We start from the raw sequence: 27,421 nt of genomic DNA, 5'->3' as shown, positions 1-27,421 counted from the left end.
CTCGAAGGATTCGAGTTCGGCACATACTTCACAGACTGATATACCCTAGAAACAAGGCTGGTATTATTTGCAGTCCAAAAGGAAAAGCAGGGTCACATTTTTGAAGGCAGACAAATGCTGACTGCTCCAACTTCCCCAACAGCATTCGTTATACTCAGAGTCTCAGCGGGGCTTCCAGGGAGCCAAAGTGGGCTATTGCGAGGTCATTAGCATCCTGCTTCATTATCAGCTTTCCTGGTTTTGACCAAGTGCTTCTAAGCTGGTAAACTATGCAAGTCAACAAGACTCATTAAACCTTCCTATCCTTAACTACATTAAGCAGGTTCCTGAGGGGGACTTCATGCCTAAATAGAAAGGGGAGCAAAGGAGAACAGCATCTTTTTACTGCAGCAACTTGCTAAGTGTCTCATACTAAAATCAGAAGGTGCGTCATATCATCAGTACTGCGGGATTTTTTTTACAGGAGAGGCACCTTCTGGTTATTTTTATAGCAAGTCTTATATTTCTAAATGCTTTTTCCATCTTCTAAATTCAATTCTGTGCCTGGAAACAGACTCAAGGCAGCACTGCTCAGCAGTTCCTCACTGCCCAGTAAACCATACCCACCTTAGGAAGAAGGGCACTTGGGCATTTGCTTGCTATGTGCTCATGCACTGCCATATGGTCTGCAATGGGGGCCTGCAAGGGGGGTCAGCATCAGCTCTCATGATCTGAAACACCAGACCACCTCGATCCAGCACAGTGAAGACAAACTCCTCTCTGATAGGGAACTGTTTTTGCCTGCATCACCTGCAAATCAGAGCTTGCAGGATAACCAAGTTCATGGTATTGTATTCTGGCCCTGCTTAAGCCACAGCTGCTGAGTGATGCAGGTAGGATTCACACCTCCCTCTGCCCATCAGATACAGAGGGATTTAGTCCTCCCTCCACACTGGCTTTCCCACAGTCTGCTGGGTCTGGACTGGAAAAACCCATGTTGTGCCATTAGAGCAAAGACATTGCGCCGCACAGAGCTCCGTGCTGCGCTCGCTCTGCATTCCCACCCAACGCTCTTCACTGCTCGCTCAAAGCTGCGCCTTCTCTTTCTTTGCATGGCTTGGGGCTAGAGAGAAAGATCTTTTCTGCCAGTGTATTTCACCCCCCCCCACCCAAGAGCAGGTGTTGTCCTGAGAAGACCTGCAGGGTCACGTTGCGTGGCCGCAGGGCCTGGAGAACAAGCAGCTGCRAACGCGAGAGGTGCCCAGAACAGCTCTTCTTCTCGCTAGACCTCAGCAAGGACCATATGGTGCCCAGTGCATAAACACATGAAGTATTTTATAACATCAGACACAAAGGCCAAATTCTCATCTAAATTAAATAAGTATAAATCCTGAAAAAAATCTGCACTAACATCAATGCTTTTTTCCCCCCTTCGACTAAGATAGGATTACACAGACTGAAACACAGACAAGATTCCACCTCTGGGCTCCAGAGATGTGGAATATATCGATACCACTATGCTTCAGAAACACAACTCTCGCATACATCAAGGTTCAGTTTTCTAGCAGTAAGTTTCCTAACTATCCATCCATCTAAGAGACGCTATGGTGTGCAACACAACAGCCCTTCAAATCAGAAACCACCTCTCCTTCCTGTGTTTCAGCATGGAATAGTTTCATTTGCCTCATATGTTAGGGAAGATAGTTGTGCTTTTTTTCCTGTATATGTGAGCAAAAAACTAAGTGCTTGAGTATTTTTTGAAAGAAAAAAAATAAGTAATGGGAGGAATGAGATATGAGCATCTGAAACAGCGAGTCAAGCTGTGGGTGTATAACAACCCCGAATGTTTTGTGTTTGCCACCCCTGCAAACTAGCTCCTAACGATGATGCCGACACTGCTGTGCTTAGACCCCGAAGGTCCTGCTTTCGTGCAGCCAGGAAAGTTCAGGTGTATTTCTGGAGAAGCCTGAGGCTGAAACGATTATCAGCCTTCAATCTGGTCAGCTAACTAGAGCACTTGGAAATCAGCCTGTTAGTAACATGATGCCACTTGTTATTATTGGAAAAGGCTTGGAAGAGCCTTGACACCTCTGCAACCCATCTGTGTGTTTATATAAGTCCTGTGCAGCTCAGGCAAACACCAAGACCTTCAGCCCATCTCCAAGAGCTACTCCGCGAGTTTGGAGTAGATGCCAATCATCTAGAGACAACAGACAAAAATTAAGAACAATTTTAAGGTTTGAGGAGCTTCCGCCATATTCCCACCGGCCAGAAGTAAAGCCAGGGCCAGGGCTCAAGATGTCTAGGGGCTCAGCTGCGGCATCCAAACCGCCAGTCAGCTTTATTTCAAGCCACGATGGATAAACATTGGTTTGTGATTTGAAGGCTTTGATACAGCGGTTCTTGCCTCTGCCTGGCTTGGGCTCATGTGGAAGGGCACAAGGTGCCGTGTAGCAAACGCTCCCGGCTTCAGCCTGTCCCTCTTCACCATCTTTTCTGCTCAGGTAAGGGCTGTTCTCCTCCCCTCTCCTTTCACCAACAATGATTTAGCACCAGAAACTTGTCACATGGATCAATCCGTCCCAAAACATATTCTAGCAAACATGCAAAAAATGCTCATAAGACAATGTACAAAATCAGTCTGTACCAGATCGTCTTTAACAAGCACAGCTGTGAAAAGCTACAGCGGGGCAGGGGTGTGCTCACTAGTGTCTATCACTGTTACTAGTGACCATTTATTCCAAGACCAAATTTGCTTGAAACAAATATCAATCTCTGACAGCCGGTCAGGATTTCAAGGAAGACCCAATTCTTCTCCTTTCACCTCTAATGGCACAAAAGAAATGAATATCCCTAAAACAACAGGCAGTATTTCATTCAAACATTCAGGCAGTATTTATTGCAGTCAAAGCAAACTAAACTACCCAAAACTGCACCACTGGCAACAGACACCAACAATAACGTTTTTTCTCTGAAAAACCAAAATTCATTAAAGGGTCCTTCAATTTTCCAAAAGGTCAGGGAAATGGGAAATGAGGTAATACAGAAACAAAAGGATATTGCTACTGACAGCGATTTATTTTAATCAAGTACTTTCTATTAACTAGAAGTTAATTAGAGCCCTGAGATAAAGCATCAAAGTGATCTAGGGGTCTGAAGACAGGATCCGTTACAGTATTTAAGTGCGCAGAGACACTTAATGGAATTGCCCCAGACCCTGTGGTATCCAGTAGCCCTGGAAACCAACGGGGTGAAGCGATCAAAATCTCACTATTCAGCAGGGCTTCCTCGCGAAGCCCAACACCTTTAAAAACCTGGCCCTAAACCACTACAGAAAACAGAGACGTGCTCTCTTTGTACTGAGAGGTGGTGAGAATCCATCCTGCGGACGGCTTGGCAGAGGGAGGGCTGCGAGCTGCCTGGGCCTCGGTCGATATTTATTACAAAGATTACATCAGCCGTCACGCCTGCATCGACCACCGCAGCCAGCGTCAGCCCTGTCCCCAGAGCGGCAGTGAGCAAACGCGGCGCAAGCCGTCCTCCTTCCCTGCGCAAAGCGCCTTCTCCGAGCCGGCCGCCGCGTTTCCCGTCTGGGGAGCGTGGCAAGAGGAGCCCACCGCAGCCCCACGCACCAAGGCACCTTTCCTCCCCACATCCAGGCGGCACCCAGAGCACCAAAACGTTCGTGGCCTCTCCAGGGTCCCTTGCTGRCTTCATGAGCATCAAAGATCTTATCATCTAAACACGCAGAAGAGCTTATTTAGACAGAGAAGGACACACACAGTCACCACAGGACCTCAGGGATAAATATATTATATAACCGTAGGCATTAAAGGTTGTATTTTAATATGGTAAGCGATCAAAAGAGTCATCACRAAGTGGTTTGCCTTGGAGGGTTAATGTGTTTTATTGGGCCATCTGGGCTGTACTGCAGAACAAACAGCACTGCCAATTATTAACACCGTTCTAATCATTAACGAAACACCTCACTGCGTGGATTTCAGGTGTCATCTCCCCTCCTGCCACACAGCTGAGTCTTTCTGAGGGTTAGACTTGGGCTCAGAAGGCCTGCCTGGCCCACCATCCATCTGCTGGGAGAGCGAGGCCGCTTTCTGCGCCCAGCAGCCGGCTCTCAGCAGCGGTCGGGTCACAGCTGCATCTCAAACACTCATTTTTCTGCCTAGCAGCTGTCTCAGGGCACCAGTGCCACTCACCACCGCCACCACCTCAGCCAACAAGCAACACCCCTGGTCACCGCTGGAGGTGGCAAGGAGGACACACGGTCCCTCAGAGCCTGCCTGATTTGTCTGCAACAGGAAAGCTTTGACCTAGGTGCACTTAGTGGGAGGACGGCAAGCGGGGGGATGTTCATCAAGTTCACCAAAAAGGCAAGTAAAAAAGAAAAAAGGAAGAAAAGGAGCATGTGCATTCCTATTCCAGTTTGTGTAGGGATGCATTACCTAGGCAAYGTTTGATGGTGTAAACTAAAATCAGACATCTTCTCCACTAGCTGTCTCCTCACTAGTTGACTTTCTTCTGYCAGGACATTAGACTTCATTACAAATATCAATAGCTTTCCTGTGTGTRGCTTCTGGTGATTAGGAGCTGTCTCGAGCGGGTATTCTCAGAACCGTCCCCAACCCTGGATGTCTCCCCCTGGAGCAGACATCTCCACCCATGTTCAGCCCACTTCGTTTGAGGCACTAAACTGGGACACTGGAGTTCAGAGCCTGTCTGCCTTTAACACAGTCAGCGCAGACAGACTGGTGTCTCCACAGCGTGGCCCAGGTTTTGGCTGGATCCCCCTCAGAAGGCACCCATGTGGGTGTGCTTGTGTGTCTCTCTCCCTCCCTCCGTGACCACAGAGGTGGTTCACAGTGACTAATCTACCAGCGTAGGCACTGCAGGGAAGTGAAGCTGTGCCTATCACCTAAAACTCCCTGTCATCCACCTTCGGCACACCAGCAACATCCCMCTGCCCTCCAAAAATCAGCCACAAGTTGGATCTCTTGGGCAACAACTCCTGCAAGCATCTGAGGTGGGAGCAGAGAAGGTGRCAGATGGACAACTTGTACCAGGTGTTCTGCACCACGATGGGAGGAGAAGCATTTGTCTGTAAATGCCAATAATTTACAACAGTGAATCCTGATAAGCACAAGGAGGAGGAACTGGTCCAAAATCCCCCCAAATCTTGACCAATGTGGAGTTCATTCTGTGCAATTACCTTGCAAAGTTGCTAAGCGCACACTTACAACCCGTAGTTAGAGTGGTCATACTGAGACCATGCATTCAACCCACTGTACAGCTCCTGAGAGCATCAGGAGGAAAACAGAAGGAAGAACAGTGATACCTAAACAAAGGTGTCCACACTCCGTGTTTGACATTCTGCACACATAGTCTTTAAAGTCATGGGAAACTGCATGCAGTTCTTACCACAGTGCACTGAAAACCAGTTTGATTTGAGATGCACAAGAAAAAATATGGAGGGGGAAAACTTACTTTGTCTAGTTGGTGCCTCACTTCGTGATGTGGTACCAGCTACATGGAGAGAGCCAGGAGCCACAGCTCACAGAGCCTGGCACAGCCTCACGGCTGTCAGCTGAAGCCAAGCCAAAGCAAAGACAGCTGCAAACTGGGTCCAAAACATGAAGCCACTAAAAAGGCTGCTTTAAATTATTGAAGATAGGCTTGCTTCTGGCTCCCATGACTGCTTTTGCAGCTCTCTATCCATTCAAAGCCTCACCAGCCACCTTTCGAGCAGGATTACTTCCCTTTTCAATTGGACGTTGACTCAACACAAATTTAATTAACTGACCTAATGGACTAGATGTGTAGATTTAAGTGGGGGAAAAAAAGCCCATAAAACAGATATCAAAAAAAGACCACTGCAGGAAAAAAAAAACAAAAAACAAACAAACAAAAAAAACACTACAGGAAAACTCAGCAACATGGCTTATCCTGCTGCTTTGCAGAGATAAAAAGTAATAGGTCTGGGCTCTGCTCCTCACATTACAAGGCACAGGTCCTCCACTCCGGCAACCATTTGCACTTTATCACCTTTCAGTGGAAGGTCCCACAGCACTTTATGGGCTTTTAAGCTGCACAACACCTCAGCAAGTCATGACAAAGCCATGCAGGGAGTATGACCCTCCTTGCCCCAGAGCTTCAGCCAACCTGTGAGCAGGCCTGGCTTGTATTTGGTTTAATAAAAGCATACATATTCACAGAACATGAGAGTGCTGCTACATTTCACCCTGGGGATACAACTGCACTAACGCGCAGAGCTTTACCATTTACGCTACTGCAGAACGTGGTTCAAAATCTTTACCACCATTGAGTCCCCTTATCCCCASGTCCCTATAGATGTCCGTGCAGGGTTGATCAGCCTCATCCAGAGACATCTCTACAGCTCTCAGCATTGCGCACCACCTTTCTCAGACACCAGACTCAACCACAGCAAATGCAGCTTGCTCACTAGGGTCCACAGCAGTGCGGTGCCGGAGCTCCGTTTCACCCTCTGGGCTGAGCAGGACTGCAAGAACCTGGYCCCACACTCCTCCATACGCACCCACACCAGCACGCGCTGGGGCTGCTGCCAATGGTTTTGGCCTGGGATTATTTACTGCAACCTTCAAAGCAAGAAACACATTACTTAAAAGTGAAGCAACCACTTCAAGGCATGTCACCAAAATCCAACCACATCACAAATTATTATGAATCAGCTAATTTTCGAGAGACTTCTTTTAAAAAAATATAACCATTTGCACTAAAAATATCAGACACCCACATATTAATGCCAATTTCAACAGCTGCAGCGAGGAGCAGTGTATTCCGCTCATCCCTCCTGATTCCCCAGACCTGATATTTTGTGTTTGCCTTTTGTTCCTCATGAGAAAAAGGGGAAAACAAATGAGTATTTCACTTCTGTCACAAGATCACCTGACAGAAGATGCCAAGAACAAATTCATCACTGAGCAGGAAAGGTATATTCAGGATGACGTGTGTGCAAAGCCTGATTAATTATAGACTTTTTGCTGAGAAAATCTCTGAGCACGAAGGGCAAGATTTAAATTGCTGATCAACATCATTTTTGATGTGACATGTTTGGAAACAAACTAGCAGGCTGGAATTAGGCTCCTTGTACAGGCTGCAACATCTGTTTCTCCCATGTAAGAAACAGAATTACTTTAAAATATTTTCTTTCAAATGCAGATTCTTGCTCTTCTTCCTAAGAGGTGAGTAATGGGGGTGGGACACTGCGAGGAGGGAGGGAGGGAGGGAAAGGCAGTTTAATTTGTGCAGCACATCAGCCCAGAGGGGCAAAGCAGTGAGGGTCAAGGCCCTGGGCTCCCTCGGAGGTGCTACGGGCCAGGACTCGCTAATCTAATGCAGCCCCTCCATGCTGCTCACCGCTTCATCACTGAGCTCTGCTAACTCTGCTCTAAGCAGTTGCCCGAATTGCCAATTCCTACTGCATGTTTTCATGCCTAGAGAACAAAAATAACAGATTCAGAAAATGTTAAAAATAATAATTCCTACCCRAAGCCAATTCAGGCCTTTCAACAATCGCTTTTCTGCGGGCTGCTTTTTCCATTTCTTTACACTGCACAGTTCAGACCCGCAACCACACACCCCCAGCACTGACCGAGTCCCTGCGCAAGTTTAGCTCTGGGGATCCCACMTGGCCAAAGCCCAGGACATGGACTTAGGGGACACCTCGGCAGTGCTTCCCAGGGCTCAGCACCGAATCCCATCCCCGTACAAACACGGACGTGAACACGCTAGCCGGCGACACACGCGATGTCAGCAGCAAGCGCCTATATCTGTACCATCTCAAAGGCAAATCAGGCCAGTTATCAGAAGTTGTCTTTTCTAGCATTTGGCTTTCGGGATCATTCATTACTTATCTCCCCTTCCTCTGATTTTGGACTCCAGGCCTGAAGTCAGCTGCTGCTGAGAAGTCCCCTCTCCTCTGCCAGAAGCRTCCCAGGTGGCACCATTTAAGACCAGGCTGCCAAGGTGCGATCCCAGCCAGCCCCCACCTGCAAGCAGCACCGCTGAGAAAAGCTCTAACAGAGGAAAGAGCACTAGGGAAGCGCTCTTCTGGGCCAGCTAGGGAGACAGGCACCGTCCCACCGGGGCTCCTCTGCAGGCCCAGAGCAACCCTTGTCCGCCTCAGATGACCAGCACAGCACCAACTGGAGAGTAATGACATAYTTACCTGTAAATACTAAGCTGGCGTTTTCCAGTTCTTCTTGTGGCACCTTAAAGCTGAAGGACTCGTTGTAGAAGGGATCGATGGTCCCCCTCATGCAGGAGGTTTTCTTGGTTTTCGTTAGCTTCAGCCCATGAACAAGCTGGATTTTCACAAAGGGATCTGCCAAAACCACAAAACACAGGCTCGGCGTTAGCACCACTTGAGCCAATACCCCAGTTTTGTAAATGCTCGGCACAGCTTGGGCCACCGGAGCGGGGCTGCATCATGCTGGAAAATGGCATTTGGGAACAATTGGGGCTTTTACCACTGCGCAGCTCCCGGCGAGCTGCAGCGGAGCGAGACAAAATCGGGCAGCTGGATTCAAAACACTCCCTGCCAAAGCCACACAGAGCACGATTAATGACAGCTTTGATAGAGGCCAAATATACCATTCACTTTGAAAAATGCCTCAGGCTGGCAGCGGCAGCGGCTGGGCAGGGAGTGAGGGAAAAAACAGATGACACCATTGGCATGGGGCAACTACTAGCTAGTTCCAGCTACCACCACGCTCCAAAAYGCGTGGACGTCGCCAAAGTGCTGAGCCATCCACAGAGCAGCTAGATATCATAAATGAAATCACTGCAAGATAAATGCTCACACAGCACTCTGCATCTCCAAAGCACAGCACCCCTCCACCAGGCTGCCTTGGCTATAGAAGACACAGGAGGATTCAGAAGCTCCCAGTGTCACTCCAGTTCAGCATTTTTGACTCAAAAATACCCTCTATTTTAGCTCAGGGTACTTCTTCMGAATACTTTTTTAATTGTCTGCTACACATATAAAATATCACACACTACAAATATGCCAAGTCTGGTGTCAACAGGAATTGAGCATCCAAAAGCCTTGGTTCCCCTGCAGATGGGAGCCTCGCTGCCAATCAGCTTCAGCAGCACGTATACATCAGTAATGTGAGAAACACCCTGCCCTTTACCTGAGCCTTGGCTCATATCTGTTTGAAGCAGCTGCTTGGCTCTAATGATGTCTACRTTCAGTCTTCCTGCGCTGGGTAGGTAGTTCAATGACAACAGCAGCTCTCCCAACTCAACTTCATTCTACGGAGAAAAGAGAAGGTGGAAGCTCAAAACAAAGCCCAGAGGGGAAGAGAAGAGCAGGAAGATAAATAAATAAATCCTATTTGTCTAAGAGCCCAAACAATAAYTTTCAGTCACACTCTAAGCTGCAACCAAAAACCATCTGGTGGCACCTTGTACTGACGAGACCCAAGAAAGAAAAGCATCCTCATACGAAGATCTGGTCTTTAATCTCTGACTGTTCACTAGTTTTCAAACAGCTGTTGCAAACACAACCTATAAGAAGCAAATACAAGGTCAGCAGTTTCCACCTACTTCATTTTGAATGACTCCACGTGATTCTGATCTTAACCACTTCACATCCCTGTGAAGGTACAAAATGTGGCTCCTGTCTGAGGGGTCATCCTCTTCCCTTCCTCGCGCCAAGAACCACCCCAGGCCACCAGGACATCAAGGCCTGATGCAGCTGAGGCACTCCTGGCTCACACATTCAGGAGATGCTTTCCCAGAGGCAGCAGCACATCACACTGCTGCAAGCCAGGCTCATCCGTGCCCTTGCTCTTCAGGTCATAGTTTCACACAAATAGAACTAATCAGCTAGTACTTCTTCTCCCTTTACTTAATGATGCCTAAAACCAGTAATTTAAAAAAAAATGGCTGGAGAACTGGCACCACTAAGTGCTCTGCAGATGTGACAGCTCAGAACAACCTCTCCCCTCAGCACGACCCAGCTCTGCAAGGCGATGCGATGCACCGGAGATGCAAAGCGTGCACAGCGCGCGCCTCTGCGGGTGCCAGCGCCCCAGCCCAGCAACGCCAGCCATCACTCTGCCTTCCCAGCCCCAGCCTGCGGAGCAGTCCAAGCCTGCCTCTTCACCCCACCAGCAGGAGAGCTCGAAACCAAGCCGAGCTCTCACCTCCACAGCCTGTTCTCTGCAGAAAAAAGGAGCTGCCATGGCATTGCAGTCATAACAGAAGACAAACATTAGGTGACAGAAATCAGAGAGTAAACRACTCGGTAGACAACAAAGACAAAAGCAACTCAAACTGGCTTAAGGAACCAAATCATCAGCCAGGGGGACATCACGTGAACTCTCCACCCCAGGCAAAGCTGGAAACGGCTCTGGGAAGACTGCGGTTCCCAGGAGACTGAACCAGTTGTGACCACTAATGGCACAAGAGGCCATTTTCCACWGAGGTGTGAGCTCATGTGAACTGAGGACATGGAGGTCGGGAAACAACTGTGCCCACGAGCAAACACTCTCTGGACCCACCAGGTTCAAACTCAGCGCTGGCTGCTCTTGCCTGTGCGGGGAAGGACCACGGGCCGCTGGCTGCCTCCGCCACCCGGCAGACAGGCACCCAGACGCCTCTCCATCCCACTCCTCGCCTAGGGAGCCRAGCACTGCCGCTGACGTCGGGTGATCGCACCACGAGCTCTCCCGAGGCGTCTCCTGTCCTCTCCCGCTCCCGGTGACTTCCAGCAGCGCCGGCTGGGCTGCACACGGGACAGCCGGCAGAGCCAGGCGGGCTCAGCCCCTCACGTGCAGAGCAACACGGCTCAGTTTAATTCAGCGCACTTTGCGTTTGTTTTTGGTTTTTTTCTTTCTATGGAAAACACGCCCATAAGCTGCCTGATTGCACAGAGCTCTGTGTTTTATGCTGCACTGTCCCCTCCACTTACATGGGCAAAGGAAGAGGGGACACCTCRTGACGAGCCACGGTGAAGGCTGCCAGGAGAGCAACGCTTGGACTCAGCCCCGGCCAACAAGTCTACGCCTGTGCCGCAGCTCACAGCCAGCCTCGGGAGCCGTTCCAGCGGCTGCACTGTCCTATCAGCACCATCAGACCCAAACCGCAGAGCCCTGCTGCCTGGCGGCACCTGTCCAACAGCCCCATCACGCACAGCGGAGAGGACCTGCCTCCTCGCCCCGAACTCCTCCTCCACAGCACCCTTTGTGCTGCATTTCACGGCAGTGTTTTATACAGCACGTACATCTTCTTCTGCTGAAAGCACCTCTCATCTCCGAACCTTCATGAAGCCCCGTATCAGTGCTCTGTCCAATATACTGTATTTTAAATCCTTTCCATCTCCAGCACAGACCTGACCTAACATACGCAACACTCGAGCCTCCTGTAAAGTCAAACCAACTGCCACATCCAATTTTTGCACAAAGCAGGGATCTAAGAGAGCATTACACCTGAGGTGATCAGCACGATCAATTTTGATTTGATTTTCTCCAGAACCACTCCTCTCCGGTSCATGCACGGCAGGGCTGGCAAAGGCCAGCAGGTGCACGTATCACTGAGCACAGTTAATGCCTCTTTCAGCAGGGCAATGCCCTGTGAGCTCTGCAAATGCTTTCCACAGCCCCCTCTAACAYGGGGTGCAAGGTCTGCTCGCTTCGCTCCTCACCCCGGGGCAAGCTGGCGCCAGGCTTCGCCCGGCTGCCCACGCGGAGCGGCTCAGTACCGCCCTGGCTGCACCTCGGCGTGCTGACGGCGGTGGGTCGAGGGCCACCACAGCTGCCGACCACCCGGCACACGGACGCAATCTGGAGTCAGCGGTGTTTTACACCAACGTGCCGGGATGCGCAACGCACAGCTCCAGAGGAACGGACGGCTCGTAGTGCCGGGGCGCTCCGGCCCGCTCTTCCCTCCGCTCCGGATACGGCCAACAGCAAACCCSCAGGGCCGAACTCAGAATTCACATTTGGGTTGCAAAGCCTGTTACCAGCACGGTAACGAAGTCCTGCACGCCTCCGGCACGACACGCAAAACAGCGGCTGTCTGAGGACGCCTTCCACCACAGCTCCCTTTCATACCACACCGCCAACATTTTTAACGTACCCACCGCTATTTTTCACCCGCATTCGCTGTGGTGCTGGTTCCACGCAGACTTTAATTCTTAGAAACCCAGGTAGCAATGAGAGGTAACAAATGAGGAAACTACTAGTGTTACTACCAGCTGGGCAGATGCCATCAGAGAATTTGAGCAGCAAGCACCAAACTGCCGGCACAGGCAGGAGGCAGACCGACGCGCAACGGGAACGCGAGGCGCGTCGAGCAACCTCAGGCAGGGGAGCGACCCAAGTCTGCACCAGGACTTGGGGCAACCACCCGGGGATCCACGCGGCCGCTCCCAGGCCAGACGCGCAGGGGCGAACGAAGGGAAACGAAGGGACGCGTCTGAATCCTGCCTTTTCTAGGTCCCTTCACCAAGGGACGGAGAGGCCGCCGGCTCTGCCGCCCCCAGCCCCGCTGCCGGGCCCATCCRCGCCGAGATCCCGGTGACCCCAGAAGAGCAATTTCCTGATCGACCAGGTGCCCACACGACACCGGGCTCCGACGCCTGACGCTCTCCTGAAGCGCTGATCAACGTTTCYTTCCTCGCTGCTCCTCCCTGCAGCTCTGCTACCTTCTCCGCCACGCTTGGCTCGTCTTGGATCCAGAACCTTCTGTGATTGCCCTCCGGGTTGAGCCAAGCCCCGAAAGGACCGGTGCTCTCTCCTCTGTCACCTCTGAAGCATAGCAGGGCCATCCCGGGGAAGAGGAGTTTTTAGTTAATGCCGTTTGCACATCTCCTCTAGRTCTGGGCGATCCCTTGCTCGCAGGCCCCCCGCACGGTTTATTTTGTATCGCCACAACACGAGCAGAATCCTGCAGCTGAAAACCGCCCTGGATCCAGACGGGAACCAGAGCACATGACATCAGCACAGACATCTGTGCAACGCTTCTAATGAAGTTTCAGATTGATTTTCTTCCTCAAGGTTATCTGTGATGCTACCTCCAGGCACAGCTGATGGTTGAGAACAGTTTGCTCYAACAGGCTTTCCGCAATATCCTGTACCACAACCGCTTCTGGAAGGCCGAGCTATTACGGACCAGAACCTGAGAAAAACACAGCTGCCAAKAAGTACAGTGTTGGCTGTATGATGGAGGCTGAGCAGAAACATGGTTAAAGGAGGCACAAAATCCCCTGTTGAGTCTAACGCCTTTTGCCAGTGACCGCCTGCACAGCCATGAGAAACCATCTACTCCCGCCTGCCTCCTCTGCGGACGCTTCCCRGCTCCCAGGGCTACAGCCACTCTTCAGGTTTCGCACATTTTTCTAGCTTTCTGGGAAGAGAGCGGAAGAAGCTTGAACAGCACAATGTTCGCAGTTGCACAAGTCTGGCTTCTGCAAACRCGCTGGCTTCAGCCTCGGGGGAAGGGAAGGTCTCCCTGCTTGGCCGCTCTGTCCTTGACACACGTTTACCCGCGGTGCTGCCTCAAGCGACGCTCCAGCTACAACAGCTCTCCGGACTCGGCCTCTTCACCAGACCCGACGCTTTCCCTCTGCAGAGACAGCGGCAACGAGAAGGAGCTGCCGAGCCGCGTCTCCTCCGACCCGACGGGCAGGATCACGGACGTGCAGCGGCGCTGGGGGAGCTGCGCCCCGGGTTTACCCATCCGAGAGCCGCGGGGATTTTCCCGGGGAGCCGCTGCAGTCCCTCTCGCTCGCCCAGCGCCTGGCACGGCAGGCAGCAAGCKCCGCGAGGGGCCGGCTCACCCGCAGGGAGCGGGATCCCTCCTCTGTCCCCCAAAACGCGGGGCGGCCAGGCCGAGCCGCTCCACCTTCCCCTCCCTGCAGGGCCAGCATTCACCCGCGTGAATCACCTCGGCTGCTGTCTCAGGTCTCCCTGAGACCGCGTCTCATCACTCCAAAGCTTTGTGTCTGTGTAAGATGCACTTGCTGGTATTTTTTCAGTAATACACAGCACCGCCAAATGTTAGGCATAATATACACTCCCGGAGGCCGGCTGCATCTTGGGGCTGCACTGCATAAGCCAAGCAGTAGCGCTGCCAAGGACGAACTTGGTACCTGCACAGCTGGACRCTTCCAAGCTGCAGAGCTGCGTGCCACAACCACCCCAGAACCCAAGGCACCGCGGCACAGCAGCGCCCAGAAGTTACTCAGGACCTGAATCGCAAACGCCTGCATCGCTTCTCCTGCCCAGTCAACACGTGGTCAGAACAACAGTGCAGCAGTACTTACTGTGGGCTTCTCCCCGAAACGGGGACCAAAAACTGCAGAGAGCCGCCGTAGGAAAGCYACCCCACTTGCAAAGCGCTTATCAGTCTGAACATGTAACGATGAGTTCCTCAAATGACTTTCAAGCTACTGCATTCRCAGTACAAAGTTAAAAAAGCAGGTCCAATACTTATCCCTCTATTACAAATATGGCTTAATTTGAAGGGAGAAGGAAAGAATTCTTATGGTATTTTCCCACCATAACCAGGCAAGTTTTTTCTTTCATAGAATGATCTCCAAGCTCTCATTACTGCTGGTCTAAAACATTTATTCCTGCCTACTCAAATCTGCCAAAAAAGAAATGAATCATATGTCAATAAAACTTGGGGTCCTGAACATGTGTTTCAGAATTAGTCTTTACAGAGAAATGTGTGAATCTGAGCACAGCCAAAGCAAGGACTGCCAACTTCATTCATGGTAATTAAGCAATGCCACACACATTTCAGGGGATATTTAAGGAGCGCAGAATGTTCCTACGGGGACTGGACTGACAAACTACTCCAGCAGTAGCTACCGCGCTTTAGAAACGTGTTAATTATCCTGCAATGAAAAGCCTTCCAGAACTACCAGGAATAAAGAAGTTGGCAACACCTGCGTTGACATTTTCTGCAGGGAAATAAGTCCTTCTGCTGATTTGCTGGCTCTGATTCAACACTGTATGGCAGCTCACCTGGGCCTCCTTTTTGGATTCAAYCTAAGCACTGGATACGCAGTCCAAACCAAACAAGTATTTACATACAGGTATGGTCTTTTTCCTRAAGCCRAGCATTAAGTATTTGATTGAAMRGACTCCTCAAGGCTGAGGARATGGCACTCTGCTCACCCGTACTGSGAAGCTCTAGCATGATGTCTGACATGACTGGCACTGCAACACTGTGCAGCTCAATGCATCAGACTGGTTATATATAAGGCAAGTTTTCAGGTTGTTAGTACAAGCAAACTCACCARGTGGTAACAGAGATGTTCTACCGATGATTGTGATGTGCTGGTACCCATCAGCAGCAGTGGAGTTGTCTGCTGCAGGAGCTGGGCCATGCTCTCGGTCTAGAAGAAACCCATCCATCCCTGCCAACCATCGCACGCCAAAGCTTGCTGGCACACGCCGTCGTGCAGCAGGGCTCATTGGTGCTGGTCCAGCCTCCTTGCAAGGCAGTGCCCCAGGCCTGGGCTGAAGGCASCTCGGGCCCCTCCGCTCAGTGCCAGGGTGGGATGAGCACTCGACTGTCTGCAACTGCCTTCATCAACTGCCTTCACGTGCGGCGGTTTCCAGGGGGACCCAGTAAGTGCAGAGCAGATGTTCACCTTAGCTGATAGCGTTAACACGGCTTTCGCTGCTCTGGCACAAGCCTTGCCCTCCCCCTCTCTCGCAGGCATGGAGAGAAGCCGTCTCTCCTCGCAGCTCCTACYGTCTGTGTTCATCCTCCTGTACGACTCCAGCTCGAAACGCTCCTGTCCATAACTGCCAGCAAAAAACACACATTTTGTGCCTTTTGCCTTTACATATCTCATCCATGCCTCAATTTTTCTCTCTCATCTATTACTGCTTCTACAAGAACCTGTTTCAGCATTTTCCTCAGCCTGAGCTCTGTCCCCGGGGGCAGCAGGTGCCGTCAGCTCCTGCAAATTGTCAGAGCCCCGGGAAGCAGACGCAGCCCTGAAAACCTGCACTGGGTGATGATGAGAAATGCACTGCCGCGCACTGGCACTGCTCTTGAGAACCCAAGGATACCTTATGCAAAATAAATTTCTATTGTACGTACATTTTTTTCCTCAGAGTCTATCATGATCTCACAACACAAAATACACTTAGAGCAGACTCAGCTTCACTATAACAAGAAACTAATAACAGCTGTCCCTAAACTAACCAAGACAGAGGTATAAGAAAAATGTATTTTTCATGTCAAATCTATCATTTCAAAGGCAGAAGCTTTCCATTAGTTATTAAAAATACAAATTTCTAACAGGTATTATCATTATTGAAAGACACTAAAATGCAGTATTTGAAAGTAATGAGTGCTACTGTTTTATTTCTTCTAGGATTTATTTTTAACACTTTGATCAATACATTTAACTATAATCATCAGCAAGAGAAAACAAACCTTATTCAATGAGCTTTAAAATTTTACCACTGAGAAAATACGGGGATATAATAAAACATCCCACCCCCGATATTCTAGTACAAGTACGGTTACTCTTTGCAGTCCCAGTCTGCCAGTTAGCTATGGCCCAGCAAGAAAGAACAAGAAAATAAGAAAAGACAAAAATGAAGCACTTTAGCCAAAAAGTCCTTCACCTCTTGATTCAATTGAATTAAATATTGCCTTTTTCTTCTTGCTATCATATGCAAAAAGGCTTACAATGTTAGGTCTGCCAGTTCAAAGGACGGGATTTTTTTTTCTCCTTCATTTTAGAAATATGAGAAATGTCAATTTCTGCATAAATAATTTGTCTTGAATMCTGGTGAAGCAGACAGCACTGCTATAAATCACAGCAGCTTTCCACGAAATTTTGGAAAGACAGGGAGGGAGAGAGGGCTGGCTCTTGGTTTGAAAACCGAGATGATTTTGACTAAGCAATTCTTGTATTGGTTGTGGAATAAATCCATGTTACTAATAAATAGAGACACATAATATGGAGAAGTATTTATCATGCAACAACAGAGAACAAAAACCACAAGGCTGCGTGGGTATGGACATGGGGAGGATGAGCATCTCCTTTGGCCTCAGATACATCGATGAAGCAACCATGACGAACCATTAAAACCAAAAAGAAAATACTCATTGCAAAAGCATTTGTAAACACCTCTTTGGGGGCAAAAGAGGCAAAGGCTGTGAGGGGAGCACCAAAATACCTTTTCTCGCTCATTTTTACCAACCTTTCTGTAACACAGCTGCCCCCTCACTTCCACAGCTCCCAGGATAACTTTAAGGAGCCAAGCAGGTCTCAGCACAAAGACACCCACGGAGCCCGTGGCTCATGCACAACTTCCAACAGCTCCCGTTTTGCCTGAAGAATGGTCAGGCTCATCCCATACTGCCACTATTGCTAGTACAGTAAATCTCATCAGCTCTCCCGCTGTTATCAGGGGCCTTGATCCTGTTCTCCCTTACACACGGGAAAGGGCTGAAAGCCCTCTCCAGCCACCGCACGCGGAGCAGCAGGTGATGACGAACAAGAGATCCAGCTAACTTTGTATGGAAACACTGCCTCAGTGGACTTTAACTGCCACAGGTCTCTGATCGCATGTTTCAACTCCAAATCATATTCCGCCCTTGGACCCACACCATAAATTAGAGGTGAGGCCAATGATTTCCTCTTCGTCTTGTCTAATACTTCTGGCTATACTGTCTTTTTGCCAAGAACACTTAAAAGTCAACTGTGAAGTGTTGGCTCAGACACGGTTTTGATTCAGCTACAGCTCCAAAGCTCAGAAACCGCAATCTCGCAGTTGGAGAGAGCCAGGGAGAGGCAGCTTTGTTATGTTAACCTTTTGTGGCACTCCTGTCCTTAGCAGCGAAGTTTAAGATACGCCTACTTAAGCCAAGCTCTTGATTTGTCTTCTTATTGGGTCCTGTGGCTCTGGTCCTGGTTGCAGAGCCCAGACCTTCCCAATGAACAGCTCTGTCCTTGCTGGCAAGGCGGTGGCATGGACCAGGGCCTGTTCCTGAGAACAGACCCAGAAGCACCTAGCCCCCCTCCACCCAGGGGGTGGTCCCTGTTCCCAGGTAACAGTCAAATCTAGCCCAAAACACAGGCTCAAGCTTGCATTCATGCAACATGCMATTTAGGTTAGATTCAATATATATGAAAAGTTTAATTATCTTCAGGGACATGATGAAAACTAACCTACCACTATCTTGCTGGTATTTTGTTCATGGATTATGCCAGAAGTCTGCATAGATACAAAAGACCTGGAGCATTCAACATTTCTCAAAGGGGATTGGTGTCCTGGGTACTTTCTCGCAACAAGTCATTACTGAACTGATGCCGGTGGTTCTCCTCAAGGCTCAAGCACAGTTACGTTAACAACTACAGGAGTGACCCTGACAGGACAGTGTCACCACAGTGCCTGGGCATGAACATAGGTCACTTCGCAGGAAGGATCTCCCAAAAGCTGCAGATTTCCAAAGTCACTTTGCTTTGTTCTCATTAGAGCCAACACAGGATCTTTTGTCATTCCACCTCCTTTGGATATGAAAGGACACAACTACTCCACCTCCCACACAGTAATACAGTTTTAAGATCAATTATAGGCTCAACGTTATTTCAGCTCAGCAGATGCTGTATTAACTACATGATGATGACTAATTAGAAATTGTATTAATTGCCAACAAGCAAAGGAAACACAATAAATAGCAAGCAAAATCGTAGCAAGAATTTGATAAATATCATTACCTGAGAACTGGGAACAAGGGCTTTCCACCAGTGCCCACCTTTGACAAGGTCTACGTCGCTCAAGGGCATTGACACTTTGCCAATAACACAATGGCGTGAGAACTTGTCAAAATCCACTACGGTTAAAAGCAGAGTTCTTCTTTGGGCTTCTAAAAATGGGATTTCAAAAGTGTACCTCTCTTCAAACACCGGGTTCTGGGTTTTGCGTTTCACTCCCGTCTGCTTGGAGTTCTTCTGATCTGGAAGAAGGCAGATCTTCACGTAGGGGTTGGAATGAGCCATGTCTTGCCTTGAACCATCATAAGAGATGGGAGGAGGCAGATCTTTAGCCTCGATGACTCGTACTATTAGGTAATTATGCAACAGATCATACTGAGTGCTAAAATGTAGCATGCCCAGCTGATACTTCGATAAGATTTCCTCATCCGTCAAGGAGTCCATATCATCGCTGTTYGAGTCAAGAGAATACAGTCTTGGTTCAAATTTTCTAAAATAGTCATCTGGGGTATAGGTTTTTCGCAGAATACTTGGCTGCACTATTTCTTTTTTAGCTCCTATAATTCCAAACTCAATAGGTTTGATGTCAATTAGTGGAGAGCTTGGCCTCCTTGACTCTAAACCTAAATGAGAAAAAGGTACAAACAGGACTGTTAGATACTCAGCCGAAGCCAGGACATTGCAGACAAGAATTAATAGTATCGTTAGTTATGCCAAAGGGCAAACTCGACCGCACTTTTGCCCGCGTGGCCACTTCCATGTGCAATGACCACACATACGTTTCCGCAGGAAAAGCAGGGCTGCCCCCTTTCCCAGCGGTCCTATACAGCAGGATCGGATTTTAACYGACTTGCCTCCAACTTCAACTGATCCCTGTCTAAAGGATGAAAGAGCAGGCAACACAGTGATTTTTTTCACTATAATGACTTTAACGTTGGAAGGGAGCCTTACTCGAAATGCGCCTCGTGAGGCTGTAAGTGGACCGTGATGTATCTGAGGACGACCGTCGTCTGTCAGGGGAAGTATCCTGGAAAGTAGGAGGCAACTCGCTGATCGTATTATCAGAGTCTCCATCCTTGTCCTCATTCTGGCTGTTTATCCTGTTACAACAAGAGACCTTTGGGTGATTCAATCCAGTAAAAAGACTCTGTACAGAATAAAAATGCATTCTGATATTCTGGGTCTAATCTGGGTGCACATCATGGAGGTGCAGGGTATCTGTTTCAGATCTGCTCAGCAGAGAGGAGAATGAGTAACCGACTTCGGACTTCTGCAAAAACGAGATGCTCTACTCGTCTGCCTGTCTCTCAAACAGAGGTGTACTACTATCAGAGCGTGACACAGGCCATGGAGGCATACGAGACTCAAATCTCAATCAGACGTATTATATTCATCTTTACGCAAAAAAGAGTTAAGCTTCCTGCTCTAAATTCATAGCTACACTTGGAAGCACGGCCTTCATTAGGAGCGAACCAGCACGGAAAACCACCGGGCTCAGCCGTCGCGCACTACCATACCCATCTCAAACAGTACAATWCTGCTTTGCATACTTATCACTATAAGTTTCAAAGCTTGATCCTACAAATATGATTTATTAACAGCTCTTTATTGACATGCCTTTTAAAAGAACTCCTGGCTGCTTTTTATGCGTTTTTATAAAGCAGAAGAAATTCCCAAGCAATAGTATTTTTCCTCCCTAGGGCTCTGCCCTGGGGAGCGATCAGGGCAGGAGGAAGGTTGGTAGGATCCAAATAACAAAGTAAGTTTGAGTAAGAGCTGTAGCATCTCTGAGAAGACTCAGGATCCACCAAAGAACAGAAGACTGTCATCATAAAAAAGTCTGCAGCAACCAGCTGATAGAAATCTGCTAGTGGAAATGAAATCAAACAATATTATATGACACCTACTGCATCAAGTTAAAAAAAGCCTTTTGGTTAATCTATGAGACAGACTAGCCAGAAAAATAGCAGCAATCACAAGGAAAGCCTCAGCACAAAATGAGCAAGCAAACAGGAATATTGTTTGAGTTTTGCTCCTGATTCACTCTTTCTGTGCTCATGGGTAGGCTGGATATAAATGAAATATGTTGAATCATTTGCTTTATTAATCAAAAATGGAACTAGAGCAATAAAAGCACTCTGCAAAAAGTAATAAGCTAACAGAAAGGACCCCTGACTAAAAAATGGACTTAAACTTTCATTTCTTACCCAGTCTACCCTGCTATCCTCACAGTTCACACTAAAATCAAGGGTGCATACAAACCCCACCAACCTTGAGTTACACAACTCTTTCAGATTAAAAACAAAAATCTATTTAACATCAAAACAAAAACATATGTTAAAAAAGGTCATACAGTATTTGAATAGCTTTGCAGCCCATTAAAGGTAGTTCAAATCAGGTAGTTTGACATAAAATCAGTACTGGGAACATAGATTTCTTTTTCATGCCTAAATGCAGGTCTACACAATCACAGGTAGCATTTGGAAGTACTTGTGTTTGAGAAGCAAATGCACAAACCGAGGAGAAGGCAGGGTAAAGAGCAAATCAGGAAGAAAGGCATTAAGAACGTTCCACAACGGGTAAACGTAATAGTGAGCTAATAACATACAGATGACCTTCAGTAAGGAAATTGCTACTGAGCCACAATAATTTTTCTTCAAATAAATTTTGGCTCTCTTTAAAGCAGCTCTGTTTCTATTTAATCAAAACCTTTCAGATGAGAAGTTGAGTTCAGATTTCAGTTTAATCTCACAGAACGAGCACTATTTATCTTTGACTTTTTTATGTAGAATATTTCATAATATGCAGGGTCAACACACACCTCAGTTCCCAGCCGATCTCCGCAGAGACTAGGATACAAGCAGGACTCATAAAATCACAGCAAGAAGCTGCCATGCATTCAGGTCAACACAATTAGATTCACTTTAGCAAGGAAATGTTTTTCTAAATTGCCCCTAGAAGCTACTGTAAAAAATTCAGAGTGAGAAAAATTTAATCTCCCAAGAGGAGAGGCTTAAATTTGCAACTTTAAAGCCCCCTCCTGAATTTCCAGGACAGCAGATATCTCAGAATTGCCAAAGGCAGAACCTATGTGCAAAAAATAAAGGACATATTATTAAACACAGGCATTCAGATGTTCACAAGTAGGCAAATGAAGACTACAAAATCAGTTTTTCACTGGAGAGAGGGCAAGAAAGTAAGGAAGGAGAGAATTGCACTCCAAATTATATCAGTCAGTGTCCCGGGTGCACAAAGGAATGGCAAGGTTGAAAGATCTTATTTGAAAAGCAAGATCTATTTTTAAAACACTTTCAGGTTGTGAGCACGGAATACAATAAATTGATTTGCTCCCAAATTCAGTGCATGTATCTAAATGCAGAACATGGTTTTGTCAAATCCATCTTCTGTTTTAGGGGTTCCCGCTGTATCTAAAAGCCTTTACTGCCAGGGGAAAAAAAATATCAATTAGCATAAACAGACCTGTGAGCACTTTGAAAACATACCCAAATACTTACTTCAAGACCAATTCTCAATCTCTACCTGCTCATGCACCTAGCTCCAAACATCCTGCTTCCTGCCTCCAAAAGCTCTTAAGTGAATTTAAAAGTGTAAGATTAATGTAACCAAAATAGTAATCTTCTTCACCTTCCGAATCTGGCATCGACAGAGGCTGCCGGCCACCATTTCCAGCTTAAACACGCACAAGCAGCCCGGCCCTTCTTGGATCAGCAAGCCAAAGGCTTCGTTTCTGTCCCCTGCCTCTTTCCTCTTCATCTTCCAGGCTCTTGTTCTTCTACAGATTCGTTTCTCTTTTTCCCCTCAGCCGCATCCCCTCAGGTGCTTTCCCTCTTCCCACCTCATCTGTTCTCCTCGCCTTCCTCATTTTACTCCTTTTTTACCACGTTTTGGAAAAAGTTACCTTGGAATCTGAAAACATTGCCACCTTCCCTGCCACTGGCCTGGGTCAAGGGTGCTACAGGAATGGGAGGCAGCAGTCACTCAGAGGTGAGCAAAGGCTGATCTCCACTCCCACAAGCAAACGGGCTAGCAGATGGGCTCGGAGATCATGGATCTACGCTGGTGCCATCGACACCGCCCCTCCAAGCACAGCTGCGTGTCCCCGGTGTCTCTGTTTCCCTCCTCAGGCATCACCTCCAGGCACCCAGCGCACCATAGGGCACCAAGGCCCCAACTGCAACAGGTCCCCTGAAGCTGGATGGGAAAGATGGGCAGGTGGCCAAGGCACAGCTCTGCCACGTGAGCTCAGCTGGGGCCACGAGGAGCCCTACCCATGAGTGAGCTAAGGGCAGCAAGGAATAGGACGTGCTTGGAGAAATGGGCATTTTCAGTGTGCCGTTTGCTGCTTACGGTCATTCCAAGAAATTAACTGAGGAGGCTTTCGGATGAAGTAGGACTGCAGGAAACTAACATAGGCTGGAGAGAGCTTTTCGTGAGTCCAAAGGTCTCCACAGTCCCTGCCTGTGGCAAAGTCCAGCCCATCTGCAAAGCCACTGCCTGGCTAAGTCTTAAGGCCACAAGAGGAACAGAGAGCAAGCTTCAATGGTTACAACACCCCATAAGCCACACAAAAGGATCAGGACTCAAATGCTACACAAAAAAAAAGGCCCTGTCGCCTTGCATACCCAAACACATGCAATGTCCCCTCTGCTCCTGAGGGCACATGGGAAATGCTAAAGCGTCCTTTCACATCAAGCCTAGCTGCTTGCTCTCAAGTATGCAATCRTTTCTGCAGCAATCCTTCCGTGTCCAATACTGCTACCTCATCACTGTGCTCTCTTGTGTGCAATGCTTTCCTAGTTAGCATCGATTTTGTTTCCATTTCCCATTAATTGCAGGTGAATCCATCTCTGGGCATAGATCAGACTCTTAAAAATTCTGCTCCACATTTAAAAAACACTCTAACACATCTCCAACATCTCTATTCCTTATTACTTTAGTATTAATTATCACRCTATTCTATAATGACACAAAAGAGTGCATGGACAAGACTGCTGGTTAAACATGAGGCAATTTATTTCATGTAACACCAACACATGGACCTCTCAGACCTAACACAGAATATAAAAGTACTCACAGGRGGAGATAAAATTAAGTGAGTGCCTTTATTGCCTGGGCTGGGTACGACCATCTCAGCATCCTACGATGCACTGAGGGAGCATCTCCCATGCCACGGTTTCTGCGCACRCTGGCAGTTTAGGCATCTCCATGGAGTGGTGTGCTCCCAGAGAGGACAGCACAGCCAGCAGACAGGCCAGCCCCTGAAGGACAGGAGACCTCTGCTCTCTTCCTGCCTTCACCAGTGCCTCCACTGGGCCACCCCTGTGCTTCAGTTTCCTAAAYGAGGGGGAGTACAACAGGGAAGATACCACCGACTCTCTCTGCAACACGTTTGCAAAAACACCACTAATCAAAGCCCCAGATAAAACCTGCGTATTACTGCTGCTGCTGTTTAATGATTAAAGAGGAAATCTTAGAAAGTACAAAGATGATTCAGGAGATCAAGTCTTGCTAAATGAAACTTTTGATGAATTTCCTTCTTCAGTACACATAAACCCTTCACTTTGCTGAATTATAATCATCTGAATGACAAGGTGAGTTTTTCCACTCTTTAAAGTTTCTAGAACAACCTTGTCAGCATCGCAGCTAAGTTAAAGGACTCTGAAAGGAAGGTCCATTTGAAAAGGAAGGACTTCACACACGAAGTATCATCTTTAGCTGTGCTAAACCCACTATCAGCTCACTATACTAGCTGACAAGGTAACTCCTGCATCCCCCGCCRGGACACTCCTTTACAGAGTTTCCCATTAGTGTCTGAGCTAAGAGGGCTGGTGTTTATACGCACTGCCACTGAGCAGCCTGTTCCACCCTCGGCACGAGGTTCCTCCTCTGACTTCCAAGTGTCCTACCACCGTGGCACATCGATACTCCCACGACAGCTGAGCAGCTTTACTCTTCAGTTACAGCTATAAAATGGTGCAGCTAAACTTACAGCCAGGCAGGAGTCTGAGCAGGAAAAGGTCCCAGGATTTCAACTTCATCTTCACTTGTTTGACAACAGCTACAGTCGAAACACTTCTGACAACAATTTCTACAAGTCCATCGGCACAGCAAGAGATCCGAGATCCTAGCGAGTAGACCCTGAAGCCATTGGAAACCAAAGCACAAGATTACAACCTGTCGATAGCTAGCGAGGAATAACATTCAGCTGTATTTATGTTTGTTTTGCCACGACAGAACGTTAAGAACCATATTTTTTCCATCTCTATCAACAGACAAGTGCTCCGCAGTTACTAGCCCAGCTTCACTGATGCCGTAGCAAATAAGCATTCACCGCAGGTATTTTCCCACTAGTAGCAACATGTTATTATGTATGTTGGCAAGAGGGTGATTCACAAAACACTGTGGTGTAACACCATGCTGGAGTGGAAATATGCTTATTCTTTCACGCACATCAGCAAACAGATCAGCAAATGCAGGGCAGAAGGAATTAAAAACAGAAGTTAAGTGAAGCTCCAATTTAATTCTACAAGGTCCTACTTAATTTGAAAAAACCTCAGCACAGCAACATGAATACATTTCACCCCTACAGAGCCATCAGCACATAACATTTGTACGATCCACACATTGTAGTCCTACAAATTTGACACTAAAATAGATGAACAAAGGCATAATAGCCACATGCCTTCCCACCACTATGATGATTAATTAAATGAAGAACCTTAAATGATTTTTAAAGAAGTTAATTGAGCCAGAAAAGCAGTTTCATTTCTTAGGTTCCCGTGGTGGCACTACTACTATTACAGTAGTAATAGTATGTTATAACAGAGCTCCTCTGCTTTTACACAGGTGTAAGTGGACACACACGTATTCCCCATCSAGACTACGGGACAACACACTGCTGCACCACTTCCATAACATCTCATGGGAAAACCACCCCTACGTATGAAGGATTTGCATCTTTCTTTGCTGCCACTTGCTCTGAGGCTGGAAACATTTCTTTCTACTCCAATTAAACACAGTCTGTCCCCGAACAAAATCAGGGCATTTGGGGAGGTCGGGGGGGGAGGAATCACGAACCCCCGAACGCGGTGCACTGCTTGTATGTAGGACCCGAGTAAAGAGTCAGAAAATAGGCGACGATCCCCTCGGGAGGGAGCGTGAGACAAGCAGAGAGTGAATCATCAGATTAACTCACCTCATTTATTGGTTCCAACTGTCCTTTTAGACATCCAGGATGAAGCAGAGGGAACAAAATGAAAAAGGCAAAAACAGGTTAGCAGGACTCAAATAACTTTAAATTTTCTGCTATGGCATGCCCCAGCCTGGGCCGTTAGAGAAAGGAGAGCTCCCCTGAACGGGCACCAGCTGCATCTTTCTCCAGCCCTTTCCCACTAAGCTCCTTCTGCTCCTCCTTCCAGCGAGGGAATAAAATTCCCAAACCCATCCTGAACCATGAAAATCCCTAGTATAGATCCTCCTGCTCGTGCCCCTTGCTAATCCCCGTATCACGTGTGACCACTTCTTCATTTTTTAAATAACTTGTCCCTGACTGCAGCAACTATTTGCTGCTGACAGCAAACCACATCCATTCCAGTTACACTGCACAGTGGAAAGAGCTTTCATCCAGATTCAGCCCAGAAAAACATAGTTTCAATACCAAATCACTAAAGGCAACATTTCCAGGGGCAGGCACAGGTTCAGGGTAGTCTCCATTTTGTACACATCACTGGAGGTAGCTGGGCATCTTCAGCCTCCTCCTCAGACTTGGATGGATTAAAACAAAACAAAACAAAACAAAACACTCAGAAGTTACGAGCTCAAAACTTGAGTTACACACTCCAAATCTGCACTGCAGCCGCTCGCCCAAAGTCACGGAGAAAATCTAGAGCAAAAGAAGAAATTATCACAAGAGAGTGTTTCAGTCAAAGCCACCCCTGGCATACTGCGCTTGCACYGCTCCTTCCAGAGCTGAAGGCTCTGTAGCGTTCTGGACATCTGCTGAAATGTCTTTCCTAGCTCCTTCTCTTGCTGCTGCCTAAGAGTTTTCTACTTGTCCTAGCTGTCTTTCCATAGAGGGGAATCCTAAAAAACAGAGAAAAATCACCCTCACCTCTCTCCACGTGTAAAAATCAGAGCATCAACTTTGTGCTCGTAACACGGGCGGCAGTGACCTGCCATGAAGCGGCTCGGATGCAGGATTTGCCTTTAAGAATATTCCCATGGAGGATACTTTAGCCCCAAACCTCCCTTTTTACCTCTCGGGAACCAGGGCTCGGTGAAAGGCCATCGCTTGTTTGAAACCAAAACGAAGAGACTGAAAATGCTGCAGTGCAATGTGACGAGACAGTGACGAGCTACACACGGACCAACTGTTTAAGAAAATCCTGAACAGTTTAACGGGCTTTATCATATCATTCCTTATTAATGCAAAGTCGCAGCCAAAGCGACAGCGGCTTAGCAAAGCTGCAACAAGAATATTTAAACTGCCGTACAACGAATCCGCTGGATTCGTGCCACAACCAAATGCCACGGCACGTGCTGGGAGAAAGAAGAAAAGCGGCACTTGCGGGGGCCTGCAGGGATCCGCCAGGCTGCTGGCGAACGGCCGCGCCGGCCGCGCTCCGCCGCGACACCGCGCCAGCGGGCGCACCGGCGGCGGGACCACGG

The 27,421-nt window shown here is 48.1% G+C and overlaps 1 protein-coding gene across 1 annotated transcript in view; it reads right to left on the bottom strand.

Annotated features, from left to right (window-relative positions):
• Positions 1-26,471, bottom strand: part of SYT17 (synaptotagmin 17) — a gene marked incomplete at its 5' end in the record, with an annotated part of 37,359 nt that extends 10,888 nt beyond the window's left edge. Inside the window, 7 exons of the mRNA XM_085302432.1 lie at positions 8,201-8,356; positions 9,168-9,288; positions 18,737-19,356; positions 19,685-19,833; positions 24,744-24,892; positions 25,950-25,967; positions 26,412-26,471. Of these exons, the coding sequence (XP_085158558.1) occupies positions 8,201-8,356; positions 9,168-9,288; positions 18,737-19,356; positions 19,685-19,833; positions 24,744-24,892; positions 25,950-25,967; positions 26,412-26,471 (1,273 nt within the window). The remainder of the gene's footprint in view (positions 1-8,200; positions 8,357-9,167; positions 9,289-18,736; positions 19,357-19,684; positions 19,834-24,743; positions 24,893-25,949; positions 25,968-26,411) is intronic.
• Between the last annotated feature and the right edge of the window lie 950 nt (positions 26,472-27,421).

Source organism: Rhea americana, unplaced genomic scaffold, assembly GCF_003343005.1.
Source record: "Rhea americana isolate MKP2758 unplaced genomic scaffold, rheAme1 scaffold_10, whole genome shotgun sequence".
Taxonomy (NCBI): domain Eukaryota; kingdom Metazoa; phylum Chordata; class Aves; order Rheiformes; family Rheidae; genus Rhea; species Rhea americana.
Note: the sequence above shows the minus strand (reverse complement) of the source record. Positions and strands in the feature narration are given on the sequence as shown.